The sequence below is a fragment of the Gopherus flavomarginatus genome, chromosome 2, assembly GCF_025201925.1.
Source record: "Gopherus flavomarginatus isolate rGopFla2 chromosome 2, rGopFla2.mat.asm, whole genome shotgun sequence".
Classification (NCBI taxonomy): domain Eukaryota; kingdom Metazoa; phylum Chordata; order Testudines; family Testudinidae; genus Gopherus; species Gopherus flavomarginatus.
The window spans coordinates 142438234-142456643 of NC_066618.1; the positions used below are offsets into that span (position 1 = coordinate 142438234).

At 40.1% G+C, this 18410-nt stretch overlaps 1 protein-coding gene across 3 annotated transcripts in view; it reads left to right on the top strand.

Moving 5' to 3' along the window:
• BASP1 (brain abundant membrane attached signal protein 1) overlaps positions 1-15981 on the top strand; it is a 77268-nt gene extending 61287 nt beyond the window's left edge. For all 3 annotated transcript variants that reach the window (XM_050937578.1, XM_050937577.1, XM_050937576.1), the window contains exon 2: positions 14359-15981. In XM_050937578.1, the coding sequence (XP_050793535.1) occupies positions 14369-15106 (738 nt within the window). In that variant the 5' untranslated portion in view covers positions 14359-14368 and the 3' untranslated portion in view covers positions 15107-15981. The remainder of the gene's footprint in view (positions 1-14358) is intronic.
• The last annotated feature ends 2429 nt before the right edge of the window (positions 15982-18410 follow it).

Genomic DNA, 18410 nt, shown 5'->3' on the forward strand with positions numbered 1-18410 from the left:
TATTTTTATGACTTAGCTAGTTCTAGTCAGTAGCTAAAAACAAAGAATCAAAATCACAGTTCGCCTGTATATGAGCCTTCTCTCACTAGGATAGTCTGAGACCTTGTTCTTAGGCTAAGGCCTTTGGCTAAGCAGCAGGGGCAGCCAGCTGGGAAGCGTATGGTCACATCCTTACATCCCAAACAAGTCAAATTGAAATAAGGTAGTATTGGGCTGTTAGGAAGATGATCCTTTCTTGATAGTGCCCATCATCACCAGATAAAGAAACAGAACTTAAAATGGTTAAAGAAAACTTAGTTTAATAGCATCCTGTCTGGCAAGAAATCACTTATCAATGGTTGTGGTTGTGAAACCCTCATCTCTGTATGTTTTATCTTTATGGCCCTCACTTTTCTATTATTAATCTGTCTGATTCTCTAATTGTTTCTGTCTGCTGTATAATTAATTTTGCTAGGTGTAAGTTAATTAGGGTAGTGGGATATAATTGGTTAGAGAATTATGTTACAATATGTTAGGAGTGGTTAGTTAAATTTCAGTAAAATGATTGGTTAAGGAATAGCTGAGACTATTACTATATAAATTGGGGTCAAACAGGAAGTGGGAAGAAGGGAAATTGGAATCATTTGCTTTGCTAAGGGGGAGTGGAGTGGAATGGGGAACAGGGACACAGGCAAGGGTCTGCAGTGTCAGAGCTGGGAAGGGGAACACTGGGGAATAGACTCTATTGGCGTATAGAGATAAGCCTGACTGGTGTGAAGGGCTTTGAAATATGCTTACTTGGAAACTAACCCCAATAAACATCACATTGTCTGCGCTTCGAACTTCTGGCTTTATGCTGCTTGCTGTCTGCATGACAAGAACCAGGGAAATGGGAGGGTTGAGAGAAAGTCCTCTAAAATGATGCACAAGTGAGAAGAAAAAATATAGTTTGAGGAGTCTTGGGAGCTACTGCAAGTATTCACTACCTCTTTGTAATCCTAGTCTCAGTTACTGGCTCCATCTCCTTATCGTATGCTCACACATGACATTTTCAGGCAACCAGCACTGTATGAGAGCAGACTGTAGTCAGAAAGGAAAAGTCTTTGTAAGAACTTAATAATTACTTTGAAAATCTAAAATTATATTCCACAACTAATTTTTCCATTTGAAATCTGTGAAAAAAAAAAGATTACTTTACAGTATTGTGCCAAAGTTTATATTCCAAGAACTCTGCCTAAGCTGATGCAGAAAATAGAATGGTCTAGCTCAGGGGTCGGCAACCTCTGGCTCGTGGCTTGCCAAGGTAAGCACCCTCGTGGGCTGGGCCAGTTTGTTTACCTGCCGCGTCGGCAGATTCGGCCAACCGCGGCTCCCACTGGCTGCAGTTCACCATCCCAGGCCAATGGGGGCTGTGGGAAGCAGCACAGGCCAAAGGATGTGCTGGCTGCGGCTTCCCGCCTCCCCATTGGCCTGGGACGGCGAACTGCAGCCAGTGAGAGCCGCAATTGGCTGAACCTGCCAACGTGGCAGGTAAAAAAACTGGCCCGGCCTGCTTACCCTGGCAAGCCGCGTGCCAGAGGTTGCCGGCTCCTGGTCTAGCTAGTAAATACATAAAGTTACATATAGTTGTAAGTGAGAAACATTAAAGGGATACAATAACAAATTACTTAGATCCCAAAACATACATTCTTTTGAGGGAATGGTTAACATAACTTTCTGAAAAAGCTTGTGTATTGTATTTGTGGGTACGACTGCACATCAGTTGCTCAGGATGAGGGTAGGGAAATGTGGGCAGTGTGTGCTGGAAGTGCTGCCCTCATTTGCCAGCACACAGAGGCACCAGAGTGCTCTGAGGAGTCCCTCAAGAACTGAGGTCTTCACCACATCTCCGCTCTTCCCCAGTGCTGCATCCTGCAACTTCCTGTTCAGTTCTGGCTGCTGCCTGAACCCAAGCCTTATACTGTATTTTCAAAAGCGACTGGTGATTTTGGGTGCCCAATTTCAGACATCCAAAAGATAAGATTGGCAAGTACATATTAGAGATGTGTCAATAATTGTGGGTGCAGGACACAATATGAATAGAATACTTGTGAAGATGGAATTGCTCTTGTTATCTTAAATATTTCTTTAGCTAGACATTTGGATTGTATATTAAGTATTAGAGAGGTGGTTTGGCCATAAATGGAAGCTGGCCTGGAACCCAGTCTGGTTTCCAGAGGAGCTTTGTTGAAATATGTCTCTGTGGAATGTTTTGATTTTGACAAATTAGCAAATAGACAAAACACTGTTTCATCAGAATTTTTCTGACCAGATCTATTTTTCACCACTAATTGGGAAAATTCTTTGGCTCAGACCCATATTGGGAGCTGTGGGTGTTCAGCACTTCTGAAAACCAGGCTGTTTCTATTTAGAAGTCCAAATACAGATTTGGGTGCCTAATATTAGGCATCATGGTTTGAAAGCTTTGGCTAATGTGAAATTATTAAACAATATTTCTTGGGGAGAAATGCACACTAAACAAACCAATATGGTAGCTTGTAATTAGTATGCAAAAGGAATGTGCCAGTTTCTGGCTGTTGTTTTAGTTTATTGTCAAAGACCTGACAAACAAAATTGTTTTCAGAAAGGTTTTCTGGTAAAATCTATTTCTATTAAAATCCTCTGAAAAGAAGGAGTTTGTCAAAACCCTTGCTTCCAATTGTGAACAATGGTGTGATTAAGATCTCTGGTCTGGGGCAGACTGACTTTTTGGCCATACATTTTTGCAATGTTTAATTTGGTGCAAAGGGCCCTTTTATTGGAAGCTGACAAAAGAAAATGATCCTGTAACCTGAAACATCCAGTACTGTAGCCAACATCTTGCATAGCTGATGGCAAGCTGGACCTCCATTGTGTAGCAAGTTTCCTAAATTCTGCAGCACTCTGATGTAGCAAACTGAAAATTCTGTGGCTGCTTGCTTTAAATTAAAAAGGGAAGTTTTGAATGAATTAAACATGAATATGAATAATTCAGCCCCTGCACAGTATTTGTTAAAATAATATCTTATGCTGTTCCTTCACTTTACAGTTTTCCATGTGCCAAATCTTTTGTGTGGACAACGCATAACTGCCTTGTGGAAATTATGGGGGAGGAAATTGGAGTCTTTGGCAGTTGTGCTGGGGGCAGATGGTGCATTTTTGGCACATGGAGAGTCACTGGAGGCAGTCTGGGATTGCATGGCAAACACATTAGTTGATTCTGTTTAAAATCCACGGTAGTGCAATAGTTAACAATGGTGACATTTAAAGATGACTTCTCTGTTGTAGAAAATGCAGTGAGGTTAATGCAGCAGTTCACACCTAGCAGAGCTGTTGTTTCAGGATGCCTGTTTGCTCAGGAAGGCACATTTGGTTTACACTGTGTTCATGTATTCAAGGTTTTCTTTGCAACCATAAGGCTAGAAACATAACCTTTTTTTAAAGACCAGTGTGTATTATGCTGACCAATATAGTTTCATTGCTTCTTTTTACCCCCCTGTAATCCTTCTGTTCTTGTTTTATACTTGGATTGTAAACTCTTTGAGGCAGGGATTGTTTTTTATTGTTTGTGTAATATATACCACAATCTGGACCTGGTCCAAAAATAAATAGTAATGAATGATGGTTACATTCTGGAGTACAATTCTACAACAAGTTGTGGATTCTGCAACAAATGATGCGATCAGAGAAAACAGGGCCCAGGCTGTACAGTACCAGACCAATATGACTTGAATACAAGGTGACAAATAATATGAAACCACAAAATCAAACACCTTGAGCTTTTGGTTTCCTCTGATAGAATCAAACATGCTTGCTTGTTTCTATGGCTTCTCTGAAGACCAAAATAGTTGAGTGTCTGATGCCAAGTATATTATGTCTTCAGTGACCATACGGGCCACAATATTCAGCTATTCCATTGAAAGGGCTCCTGAAACGTGAACGGTGTTGGGAAAACTAAACAACCTTGCAGCATTGGCCAACAAGCCATGTTACATGGAGCAGAACAACCTATTAGCAGGGCTTGAAGAATGTTGCTATTTGAGCCAAGGCTACCATAATCTGAAATACATATGTATATTTAACTAATTTAATTTCACTTCATCATTTAATATTGAAGTAACACACTTGATTAGTATATCTTGAAATATTTCAGTCACTTAATTGATCAATTATACTTTATTTGAGTATTTTCTAGCTGGCTGGCTTTCTCCAGACGTGGTGATGACCATGACTCATTCGAGCAGATTACATGTGATTTCAGTTTGGTGCTAATTGGATTTGGTGGTTTTGGCAAGTCTAGTGTTTTTAATGAATCTGCTGGCCCTGAGACAGAGTTTCATCTCTGTTCTTTGAATAATAGATTCCTCACCTATTTTTCATTACTGTATCAACAAGTATCTGAAATCAAGTATTTCAAATAAATCTGGACAATATCTCATGTATTTTTTTCCTTTTTGACCTGTTCCCACAATACTGATAGTTTTGCCGTGTGTGGGAGGGGTTTATTTTGGTTTCTAGCTATAATTGTCCATTCGCAGGAGGGCTGGTTATTCAGTACCTTGTGGATATTGTTATATGAAGAGATGTTGTATTTGGACTAATAGAACTTGGCAAATTCTTGAAACTCTGCATTTGACAGTTGGGGTCTATTATCAATAACAGGACTTCTGATATTCCATTTCTTACATACTGTGATTTTTAGATGGATCATTGTCACTGTGCTTTTGTCTGGTAGTAATAACATCTCCATGAATTTAGAATATCTCGTAACAGAATCTTTTTGGCCATATCCAAATAAATCCTCACTCAGCCTTTTCCATAATCTACAAGGGATGACATGACCCTGCACTGGCTCTTCTGTTGGTATTTTTCAGAAGAAATTAAATGTATCACAGTGTGTCGGTATGGGGGGAATAGTAAATTACCTTCAATAATTAATCGGAGCTGTATTTTTAAAAATTGTGGAGGAGACACACTCCACTTCTACAAGGAGAGAAGTAAGAGTGAAATTTATCCATCTGAGAGCTAAACACCTAGTCTTGAGATACTACCTGCTAGTAGTGCCATGTTGGCTTGCCCATGGAAAAAAAAGTCAGCTTCGAAAAGGAACAAAGGACGGCCTATATCTGCTTAATATGGCACGTGGGAAATTAGGTGACCACTGCTTTTGTATTTTAAGGGATATCTCCCCTTACAATAGAGTTCCTTACCAGACCTGGAAATTCATGACGTTTTTGAAACAGTGCCCATGAGGAAGAGGGGAGAGAGTACCAGCGGCAGGAGTGTATGCAGCCTGAGGGAGCGCAAAAAAGATCTTTGTGTCCAATATAAGAAACAGGCTGACGCTTTACTCAATGATGGCCAAAGTCAAGGATCTCTCATTTTATTATCCTATTTCCCACTGCAATAAACAAATACAATTGCTAGATTTTAAGGACTTAAATTGAACAATTTGGGGCATCTGGAGACTGCTGGCCACCTTCTGTTCTGTTACAGCCATGTAATTAAGTCCACTGATGTTGATGGATTTATTTCATATATACGTCAATGTAGTAAGAGCATAATTTGGTCATATACCTCCAGACTTTGACAACTAAAATTTCTCAAAGCTACTTAATTTCTTTGTCTTAAGAAGCCTGAACTTGAGCTAGGGCAACCTTAATCATCTTCATCACGTTAAGCCGTTAGATCAGGGTTAGCATAAGGGTGATTGAGGATAAATGTGAATGGGTGGGGAGCCATGGGCTTTTGGCTAAGGATCAGGACTGGGAATCTGACTCTGACAGACTTCTGTTGACTTTGGCAGGCAAACTATGGCCTGCGGGACTGTCCTGCCTGGCCCTTGAGCTCTCAGCCGGGAGGCTAGCTCCCAGCCCCTCCGCTGCTGTAGCCTCCTCCCCTGCAGCCTCAGCTCGCTTTGCTGCCAGTGCTCTGGGTGGTGACAGTGCGAGCTCCTGCCGGGCAGTGCAGCTGCGAGAGCTGCCGGCCTGCCCCGGTGCTCTAGACTGTGCGGCGGTGTGGCTGGCTCCGGCCGGGGGGCACAGCTGCTAGTCCTGGTGCTCTGAGCGGCATGGTATCAGGGTGGGGAGCAGGGGAGTGGGGGTTGGATAAGGGGCTGGGGGTCCCAAGGGGCTGTCAGGGGATGGGGAGCAGGGGGTGGTTGGATAGGTATGGGAGTCCCGGAGGGCCTGTCAGAGGGCAGGGGTGTGGATAGGGATCAGGGAACAGGGAGCAGGGGTGGTGGTGGATTGGGGTTGGGGTGGGGGGGTCCCAGGAGGGGGTGGTCAGAGGACAAGGAGCAGGGGCGGTTGGATGGGTCAGCGGTTCTGAGGGGAATGGGAAGTGGGAGGGGGAGGGGGCAGGGGCCAGACTGTTTGGGGAGGCACAGCTTTCCCTACCTGGCCCTCCATTCAGTTTCAGAACCCCGATGTGGCCCTCAGGCCAAAAAGTTTGCCCGCCCCTGGACTAGTCACTTCATCTCCCTGTACTGGTGGTGGTGGGAATTGCAGAAAGACTCGTTGGTACTTTAACCTAGGCTTTGTTGTATACATTGTGAAAAAGCAAGTTAGTAATTTTTTTTTTCTATTGCAATAGAAGGAGACCATCAGGATCCCAATTTTCAGATTTTCAAAAGTGTGAAGTGGGAGCTGTTGGGTGCTGAGGTACTTGTGAAAATCTGTGTAACTCTACTTCTTGACTAAATGCTTTAAACACTAGAACTGAGTTCTTAATATGCACACTTTTTTATGTTAAACATCTATGGCTTTTTCTAAAAACATGAGTATAGCAAGTCTTTGAATTACTGAGCTCCATCAATGTTTGATTACTTACAGTTTGTTGCAATGCCTTTATTAAATGGCAGTTGACTGGGTAACCTGCAGGAAGGGTACCTATCTATTTATTTTGCAATGTTGAAATTCTGCTTTGAATTGTAAACTTTTGTTGTACAATACTTAAAGGTGGGAATGAGATGGGAAGTAGCTGATGCTGAGGTAGCTTGGCAGCTGATTTTTGTAGTTGGTATGACTGAAACTGACCTGTTACTTCCTCCAAATAATCTGTTGAAGATTAGTTTCATTCTTCTATGGTATGCCAGATATGCTAGTTTAAGCCTCAGTTTCTTAAGCACATGCTTATTTTCCATGGACTTCAATGGCATTTAAGTAGATTCTTAAGTGCTTTCCTGAAGTGGGATTTGGGGCTTAATTTTTGGCAGTGCTGAGCACCTCACACTCCCACTGAATTTGAGTGGGAACTTTGGGTGCGTAGTTTCTCTCAGAAGCAGACTCTTAGTTATGGGGTCATAGCCTTTCCAGCCTGTAGTCTTTCTAGCCTTTCATCCATCCTGGAAATGTACAGTTCTCTCTATTAAGGCTGTTGGTAATGGTCAATCCTAGTCTGGTCACTCATTAAATGATCTGACCCTTTGCTGCAATGTGAAGGCTTTTCCTGAATGATGCTTTATATAAAATATGTATGTATATACAGGAAGTCATAACTTTATAGATAAAAACCTGAAACAGATGGTTATATAAAGAGAGAAGTCTATTGACTTTTTTTCAGAAGGATGCAATTTCATTATAGAGGCACAATTTAATTATGACTCTTAAAAATTGCTCAGTCAGATTTTTATACTGTACTTTTTTCCAGGGTCAGTTATATTGGCCTATTTAAAGACCAGTTGAATTTTTTAAACATTCTACTCTGTGAATACATTACTGTAATCCATGATCTTAGATTTAACATTTTGTGATGCTGTCATCCTAGGTATCCAGCTATTCATGTATATTCCATCTTGAGGGAGTATTTGACAGTACATAGAAGGGAGGGGGAAGGATAGTTGCTAATTTACTGATATAAAAATGATTTTTTAAAAAATAAACTGTGAAGGATACTCAATTCTGGAACTACTTTCTGGGAGTGATAGAAAAGTTCAGGGTGATGAGGTCCCAGATTTTTAAAAATCTGGCCCAAGAAGCTTTTAGAAGGAGTTGATCAAAGCCTATACATATACTCTGATCTTCTTTTAGAACACCTTCATTCCAATATCTGCAGAGGGGTTATTTTTTCTTAATGTTTCCTCTACCTTTGGATGAACACTACATTGAAAAAATTCTGAATGGATTGAAATGCTTTTTATCTCTGATGCAACTTGTAAGTCTTTTGCTTCACTCTATTTGGCTGAACTACTGCTTTGGAACTTCAGAAAATTATTGCTGTTCACTACTCGTACAGAAACAGCCTATGTACTACTTTGCTTTTCCTGTTTCTCTCCAGCAATGGAAGAGCACAGACATCAAAATTCCAGGGACCTCTTCACAACAATATAAACTGGCCCTGTCTCTGAGAGTGTTTGATTACACAAATTAAATTTCACCACATTCAGCTGGTAACAGCTAGAGAGAGTTACAAAACCAAACTTTGGATTTTGTGTACCCCTCAAAGTTTGGGGAGTGTTTTGATCCAAACATGTATTTTGAGGCTTGAGACCAATATCTTTCAACTGTAGCTCAGGCAGTTATGATATTAACCACTGTAGATTTGTAAACTCTTCAAGGACCATCTTCCCAGATACATAGACAGTGGTTAGCATATTGTGGATGCTACCACAATACAAGTACACTATAATAAATTTACTTGCGTTGAATATAGCTCTCCATATTTTCTCATTCTTCTGAAATTGAAAAATTAAAGAAAACCAAATGGGCTACACAGTTGGCACACTGGAAAGTTCAGGGCAAAGGCCTCTACATGTACATGTGCATCAGCTTTCTCCCACCTTTCATTTGGGGTGGCTTTGATCCTTGAGTCAACATGCTCTAATAGATTATTCTTTAGAATAGATTGTTTTTCTTTCCAGAATGTCATGTGGCACATTTTTCAGCATAGTCAGTTGGGCCTAGATTTTTGAACCTGGTTGCCTAAATTTAGGCACTCAAACTCTCATTAGGAATTGCAGTAAGTGGCCAGACTTTTAGCAATGCTGAGCACTCACAGCTCCCACTTAGGTCAATGGAAGCTATGAATGTGTCTCTGAACATACACCATTTTCTTTACCTAAACATGAAAACAATACCAATGCAAAGGGCTGCCTTTTGCTCCTGGCTCTGATAATGAGACCGTCTAAAACCAGCATTATTTCCATAAATGAGTCTTTTCTCCTCCTTTTCTCTCTCATACCAGAAGGGACTCTGTGTGGTGGTCAAAAATAAAGCAGACTTTGGGATGTTGTCAGTAAATTTAAGATTTTAGATGTTGTCATTAAATTTAAGGGTATATTTAAGGAATATTTTTTGCCTTTGGTTTTAATTGACCCAAATGTGGATATTAAAGCTAGTATTTGACCCTTCTATAGTACAATACTGTATGGGAATGATCTCAAGAGGAAGCCTTGTATATACATTAGACACATGGTTACATGGCACCAGACATCATGGGCTCTGCTGTAGTCTTTTACCAACAGACCAGTCTTGAATTCTGTTTGCTAATTTTCTTCTGCTCTGGTTCCTGCTCTACACATTTTTTTAATATTCTGTTTAGTTATGTGCAGCCGGAGCCTTTTGTGTCTGATGTACCACAGGATTCTTTACACTATACTGAGATCCTTCTTTGAAGCATGGCTAGAACTGGTGGTAAGGGTTCTGGGGATAATAGCACCTACTTCAGACAATGGTAACAGAAATAAAGACCCACTTCTGGAGGAGGAAATCAGAGATAGAAAGCGAGAGGGGACTTGGTGCATTGAGAGAAAGAGTAATTGAGCGGAAGGTAGGATGGGTTGCGGAGAAGAACATCAAATCCCATCTTTACCTACAGCATAAATACACCTCCATGGTAGCACTGATGGTTCCTATGTCCTCATTTTGTGTTATAGCCTGATAAGCCAGGAAAGGAAAAGCAACAGTCTCTTTGGTTATAAAATGAATAGAAACAAGGCAACTGGAAAACTTACTGAGAGGATGAGTTATCTTCATGCAGCACTTTCAGTTAAGTAAATGACTGTTACTGCATGACTGGTAGCAATGCCTCCTAGCTAAGGAAACAGCTGTCTAATAAGCTGGCCTACAAATTCCAGAGTGATCTGTCTTTTTAAAAAAAAACCCTTATCTGCTTCGGTTAGCTTATTCTCAAGGCTGGAAAGTAGCAGTCCATTTTATGCTCTAAGCATCTATAAATAGATCTGAAAATAGTTTATACATCATTCCCCCGCATTTCTGTCCTAATGCATAATACCGATTGGCTGCAGGTAAATCTGGGGCATAGGAACCACACAGAAAATACATCAGAACAAATAAAATCTATTTCATAGGTTCTTGAGCATGCATTTATCTTTTAAGCATGTATTTCTGCTTCTTGAAGGACCTCTACCCTAAAGCATTTTGTGACTAGCAGTATTCAGAGCACAATAATTTGTATTAAAAAAGTAAGGTTGGCAAATTGCAAAACATGCTATAGTAAAATCTGGAAAAATACAGAAGGTGCAGAAAATGAAATTAGGCTCATGGTATTTGGACACTAGTACTGGAAAACAAATAGAGGCTTAGTTAGGGATTGGAAATCTGGAAGTGCACACAGCTCTGGTATAAATCTCTGTTCCTGCTGAATTGCAAAAACCCTCTGAAGCTCCCCAGTTGTACAAACATGTAAACTGCCTTTTGTTTCTATAAGAAGTGCTGGAGCTGAAATCGATGGACTAGACTAATAAGTAGTGAGAATTGGAGAGGCCATGATGTTATCAGATAGCAAACAAAGTCCTTGGCCTTTTTTTTTTCAATTATTTTTTAAATAACTAAGAGGTTTAATTTCCTTCAACAAAAGTAGTCCTTAGAATCCTCCAGTATTGTTCACCTAGGGTTAGAATCCTTTTACAGTGGTTCACCTTTCAATCTCTTTGGGAATAGCATATTACTTCTCAGCATAAGGCTCTTAAGATACATGACTGTTGTGGGACTCCACATTTCCCCATTACTCACATAAATAGTTTCCTTGTGATTACTCTCCTGTTTGAGGCTTGAGACCTGAAAGGTCACTGTCGATCATAATTTCCGATTTCAGCTGAACATATACAGGGGAGCCACTGTTAGACTGTGCATATACCTTGTTGTTACAACAGCAGGAAATCTACCTCTCAGAAGAAAGGTCCCTTGTCCAGGCTGCTGAAAACGAATGGTCCTCCATCGAGATCAGTGGTAATATGCTAATCTAAAGAAATGAGGATTGAAATGGCACATCAGTGCTACTTGTCAAGTAATGTACTAATTAATGGGGTTTGCATTTCAAAATCTGATAGGAAATGGGTAGAATGTTACCAGATGGTGCTTTGGAGGACACGGGCAGAATTCAAAATGATCTGGACAAATTGGAGAAATGGTCTGAGGTAAACAGCGTGAAGTTTAACAAAGACAAATGCAAAGTGCTCCACTTAGGAAGGAAAAATCAGTTTCACACATACAGAATAGGAAGAGGCTGTCTAGGAAGGAGTACGGCAGAAAGGGATCTAGGGGTTATAGTGGACCACAAGCTAAATATGAGTCAACAGTGTGATGCTGTTGCAAAAAAAGCAAATGTGATTCTGGGATACATTAACAGGTATGTTGTGAGCAAGACACAAGAAGTCATTCTTTCGCTCTACTCTGCGCTGGTTAGGCCTCAACTGGAGTATTGTGTCCAGTTCTGGGCGCCGCATTTCAAGAAAGATGTGGAGAAATTGGAGAGGGTCCAGAGAAGAGCAACAAGAATGATTAAAGGTCTTGAGAACATGACCTATGAAGGAAGGCTGAAGGAATTGGGTTTGTTTAGTTTGGAAAAGAGAAGACTGAGAGGGGACATGATAGCAGTTTTCAGGTATCTAAAAGGGTGTCATAAGGAGGAGGGAGAAAACTTGTTCACCTTAGCCTCCAATGATAGAACAAGAAGCAATGGGCTTAAGCTGCAGCAAGGGAGGTTTAGGTTGGACATTAGGAAAAAGTTCCTAACTGACAGGGTAGTTAAACACTGGAGTAGACTGCCTAGGGAGGTTGTGGAATCTCCATCTCTGGAGATATTTAAGAGTAGGTTAGATAAATGTCTATCCGGGATGGTCTAGACAGTATTTGGTCCTGCTATGAGGTCAGGGGACTGGACTCGATGACCTCTTGAGGTCCCTTCCAGTCCTAGAGTCTATGAGTCTATGAATGACTTGAGTGTATGATGGATATCTTGGTCACCATGCAGAAGGATGGAATGGATTAAGAGTATAGGTGGTGCAAATTAAATTAGATTTTTGCAAAAGGAATTTCAGGAAGACCAAGATGTTAAAGGGACGTAATCAACTGGAAAGCTAGTAACTTTTTAAAAATGGCTTAAGAGTAATTCCTGATATTATATCTGCCCCTGATTTTCCCTAATAATTGTGAATGTAAAAATACAAAAAAATTCATATATTTTTTTTCTCCCCTATAGCTGTGTGAAAGAACCACCCAAACAAGGGAAACTTAGTAATTTGACTCTACAGAGGAAGCTCTGAAATGGAACATGTATTTGACAGTACATTTCGCTGTCTTCTAAATATAAAACTGAAAGAGAGAATTTCCCCGCTCTAATCTTTCATTTATGATGATCTCCAGGTTGCAACAGTAGTACTACTGGTAACAATAGTGAGTAAATATTTTTAAGACAGAGAGTAGATTTTCAAGTTGGGGCCCATTAATAATGACATCACCTTTCAATCTCTCCTTTGTTTTAACCAGACCAAATTTGTGTTTCAATGTACAGTTCAGGATTAAAGATCTTGTTAGCTAAGACTTGAGTCTTTTCTCCTTACCAAGAAGATATAAATCCTCACATCAAACACAGATGTAGACACCTATTGACAGAAGCCAAGATTTTCAGAAATGACAAGTGATGTTGGGTGCCTTCATTTTTGCATGTCCAGTTTGAGGCATATTTTAAAGGGGCCTGACTAAGGGCAGGGACTTGGGGGTTCTGAAAACTGGATCTCTTTACGGTGACTCAGGTTGGGGATCTAATCACTAGTACATTTAAAAATCTTGGTGAGAGGCTGTAAGAAAGAGATATAATCTATTTAACCTGTTTAAAATGTTATATTACATTGTGTACTACATATAAACCTGCATGTAAAAAATCCCCACATTGGGTTTGTCTCTCTATCAGAAGAGCGGTAATAGCCTTGCTGTATTTCAGGTTGTCAGCGTTGCTGTTTCTTAACTCAACCTGCTGTGCCCAAGTATTGCAGCTCATAAGGTTCCTTATGTGACAGAATTAAAACAGTGGGAGATTCTTACATACCATATGTGCTGCAATATGAAGGAACAACAGGATAAGTTGCACAATAAGCCAGCTCAGTCCTTATTCCAAAGTCCTTCCTGCTTCTTGATTCCATTCTAATTTTGAATGTAGTGGGCATGTCCACTTAATCAAACTTGAATTTGTGTGCACATTTTTGTCCTCTGTGCATCCACACCCACTGGGCAAGCTGCCTTCTTAGTGGGAATGAACTCTGTAAGTCATGGGACATTGTTGTGAAGTATATGCAGTCTTTTATGTTGGGGAAAACATAAATCCGTTCAGTGTCACTGTTAGTTGGCTCAGCACTTTCATTCTAAAACAGTTTGAATCAGTTTATAGGTTGGCTGTAAAAAAAAAAAATCTTTCTAGGCTAAAACTTGGCCTGTGGTCTCAGCTCTGGATCAAAATATAAATAGCCGAGTTATTAACATTTGAAATCTGGTTACTGAACATGCACTGCTTGTTTGTGTTTTTTGTTACACCAAGCAGCCACAGTATGGATCAGTGCTGTCAAGTTGCTTGTATGTGATGGATTCATTTCAATCACTGAGAAGCAGTGACCACTGTTATTCTAGTAAATCCATAGCAAGTTTTGTTAGAGACTGAGTAATAGTGGATTTTTGTGCTAGCAGAGATGGATATAGCAGTTAGGCTTTGTAAGGATTCAAATTTAGTATTTGTCTAACTTGAATGGTACTCCTGAGCTCTTCTTCTTTTATTCCCCTTGAATACCTTTCCGAGACTCTTCCTCCCTTTTCAGTTCCTCCTGACAGAAATTGGAAAGTGGAGGAGTAAATAGCACTAGCAGCTGATTCTTCTTGACTTCATGGGGTGATGATTTAAGGATCCGGTGGCCCAAGTATTGCAGGTCCTCTGGGGTAGGGCAGGTAGTGCCCTGATAGGTGTTTGGCACGCTAGTGGATCACTGTGTTCAGTAGCTAATCAGTGATCAAGTTACTGCATGCTCTGCTGGAATAGTCAAGCACCCAAACTTTCCAGCTGCTGGTGTGGGAAGTAGTAAGGAATTTAGCTTTGAGGAGGTTTTTGTTAACAATCTTTTTTCTTTTTTTGCAGAACTCCAAACATGGGAGGCAAACTTAGCAAGAAGAAGAAGGGATACAATGTGAATGATGAAAAAGCTAAAGACAAGGACAAGAAGGCTGAGGGAGCAGCTACTGAGGAAGAGGAGACTCCAAAACAGAATGAGGATGCCCAGCAAACCACAGAGACCGCAGAAGTGAAGGAGAACAACAAGGAGGAGAAGGGTGATAAAGAGTCCCAGGTTGCTGCCAATAAGACAGAAGACAAAGAAGGGGAAAAAGAAAAAGCCGTGAGCCAGGAAGAAGTCCAGAAATCTGAACCAGAGAAGCCAGAGGCCATTGTTGATGCAAAAGTGGAGCCACAGAAGAACAATGAACAACTGGCACCTAAGCAAGAGGAACAGACTTCAGCCGCTGCTCCTGCTGCCAGTAGTGAAGCACCTAAAACTTCTGAGCCCAGCAATGATGCAAAAGTTTCCCAGCCTTCAGAAGCCACAGCTACTAGTAAAGCAGATGACAAGAGCAAAGAGGAAGGGGAAGCCAAAAAGACTGAGGCTCCCACAACACCTGCAGCGCAAGAAACTAAAAGTGATGTGGCCCCAGCTTCAGACTCAAAACCTAGCAGCAGCGAGGCTGCACCTTCTTCCAAGGAGACCCCGGCAGCAACAGAAGCACCTAGTTCTACTCCCAAGGCTTCAGCGCCTGCAGCCCCACCAGAGGAAGCGAAATCTTCTGAAGTTCCAGCGACTAATTCGGATCAAACCATAGCAGTGCAAGATTAAATTGGACAGCCTGTTGAAATTAACCACTTAAAACAACCTGTGTCTTTTTTTTTTTAATTTTTTCAGCTATACTAACTTGTTTCAGATCTGAAATAACAATATGTATTGCCCAGGGGGAAAAAAAAGGATGTCCCATCAAGTTGGGAGGGAGCAAGGGAGGGGGGGAAGAATCCAAATAGTATTTTTGTGGGGAAATATCTAATATACTTTCTGCCAGGATTTAAAAATAATAATGAAAAATATGGATGTCTGAAAGTACAGCACATCTTTTGTATCTGAACTGCTGTAAATGCACTCCACCAATGTATCAAAATATTTTTTTCGTTTTGTAATGGGGTTTGGGAGTGATGCTTTTGATTCTGCCCGCTAGGCTTGTGCCAAGGCAATCAGATCTTTATGAAAGCAGTATTTTCTGTGGGTGTTTTTTTTTTTATTTACAGCCTTTCTTATTTTGATATATTTTTTATGCAGTGGATGAATGCCAACTTTCAGACAAAACCCACTTAGCTGTCCACATTTTTCTCAAGGCCAATCCTCCAATTCTTCTTCCTCTCCAAATATTTTTGGGAGTAAACAGCATTCTCATCCTACTTAGCCTACCTAGATTTTTCATGAAGAGTTAATGCATGTCTGTGGTTGGGTGCACCTGTAGTTCTGTTTATTGGTCAGTGGAAATGAAAAAGTCTGCGTTCATTGCAGTTCCAGTTTCTCTTCCATTCTGTGTCACAGACACCAACACACCACTCATTGGAAAATAAATGAAAAATAAAATGTACAATGGATGCATTGAAATTATATGTAATTGTATAAATGGTGCAACAGTAATAAAAGTTAAATAATTTAAAAAAAATAAAAGTGTAAAGATTGATAGTTTATTTAGACTAATTCTTCATATTAATCCCTGACAGCCTGGCATCCACAATCCACATATTCAGAGGAAAAGGATGATTATTTGAGGGCAAATCAAAATCACTGTGGTCAGGATTCAGCTACCCACATTCACAATGAGTTCCAGTATAAAGCGCTACTCAACATCAGTAAGGATATTTGAATCTGACCCTAGAGATATTTTGCCATAAACTCTCACATGTGGCACAGAGTTCCATTAGAGTTTAGAGATAGTGAGTGAACAGGAAATGCGTTATACCCTATGCATATGCAGAATATAAGATCTGTCATATGCCAATGCCATTTTTAATAAAAATAAATGCTTTTGAATATCCTCACTTGCTGTTATACACAGCTACAGGTGTCCTCTTTGATTTTAAGTTTTACTTGGTGCAAGATGAATAGGCCATCAGAAAAAACAATGATACAATGCATTTTTTGTGTGTGTGAAAGATGCATCTTTTAAAATGATGCAATAGAGCTTAATCCTAGATTAGTTGGAGTCCCATTAAAATACTTCTTTCACTATAACATTTGGTTAACTTCTCAATGCTGGTATAAAGCAGTTGACCTTGAGCTCATGACTTACAGTAAGCCAAATGCTTCTTCTTTCAAATATGGCTATAGGTGTGTAAGTGAATAGAATTTATCAAATCTTTCTTTCAATAGAATTTTCCATGTCATGTCATTTTTAAAATCAGTCTGAACTGCAAGATAATCACAGGCAAGGTATCCCTGTCTAATGCAGCTCAAGATTACCATATGCAATCTAAGTTCATAAAACATAGAAAGATTCCTGCTCTGGGATATTATTCAGGGGCATTATAGTCTGTCATTCACCATACTCAATCTGCTGTTCAGTGATAATGAGAGAAGTAGGGCAGTAGTAAACAAAAACAGAGTAACTTTTAGACCTACCAAATGCATGAATGGATATGTTAAACAGGCACCTGTTTTTAAAGGTAATATAGATAATACACACACACAAAATCCAAATATCAGAAATCATAACTCAACATGCTTCCTTTGTGTTTATTCTTGAAGGGTTTACACAGGGGAAGGAGGGGTTCATTTGTGATTAAAAGTATCTTAAAATTGCATTCAGAACATGTTGTAGGGTTTATGTATTTCATTCACATAGAGGGAACAAAGCACCATGGGCCTGATGCAAAGCCCATTGGAGTCAACAGAAGTTAGTTTTATTGACTAGTGACTTTTGATCTGGCTCCAGAGGCTAAGCGGAACTTAAGGCCAACACAAGACCAATGCATCCTTGTGCACATTGGTGAATTTCACTCCAATGTGGCAAGATCAGATTTGCTTTTTCATGTACCAAAACTTCTAACAACTCTCTGCTGATTACTTTTAAAAAATTCAAAGTAAATGTGTCTTCTACTGAATGACAATACCTAAAGAATAGCAGAGTTCAGGCAGCCAGTGTGCAAGTTAGTCCACCAAGTTCTGTCAATACACCTGCCACAGCCTTTCCTAGTCAATCTTTAGGGTTCCCTGCAAAGGCTATTGCACCAATGTGGATACATTTTTGGAGATTTTTAAAATTCTCTCCAGCACCCATAGCCATTATATCCAAGCATCTTCAGTGCATTAATCAGTGTGACTACACATCTTGTCATGTAGTGTTTGTTCTATCCTGGAGAGGGAGAAGCTAAAACCAGAACCCCAAACTATTTTTTCTTATTTTGGTTGCAACTAATTCAAGATAGAAAGAGGTAATGCACTGAATCTAGTAGACAAAGGTACAAAAAGACACAGTGGCTGAAAGCTGATGCTACCCAAATTCAGACACTAAATAAGGTGTGCATTGTTCAGCAGTGAAGGTAATTAACTCCTGGAACAACTTACTGAGGGTTGTGGTAGAGTCTTCATCACTTGATGTTTTTATGTCTAGATTGTCTTCGTTCCTGCCCCAAAGCTATATTTTAGTTCAAATAGGAATTAATTCAGAGAAGTCTTATCAGAAGGTCAGATCAGAATGATCACAATGGTCTCTTCTGGCCTTAAGCTTTGAATTCTCTTAGTTATCTCTGTTAATGTAGTACGTGAATCAACCTGGATTTATTGGGACAAAATCTGCACTCTGACCCTGCTGCCTTTGAATAGGAGAGCAGATGCTGAAGGAGAATAGGTATGTAACTTATTGACTATGACGATATTCAAATAAGCATATTCCTTCTTCAAACATGTGTCACCTCATGGCTGGTAACAGTCATACTCCAGCACTACACTTTCACCTTCTATATAATGTATAGAAAAGCATTTTAATCTCTCCCAACTTCATACAGACTGAACAAATACTTTAGCTTTTGATTTACCCTGGGATACAGAGCAATTAGGAGAACTCAGATGATTCTACACATTAATGCTTCATTAGTGATGGGAAACTGATGAAGTAAAC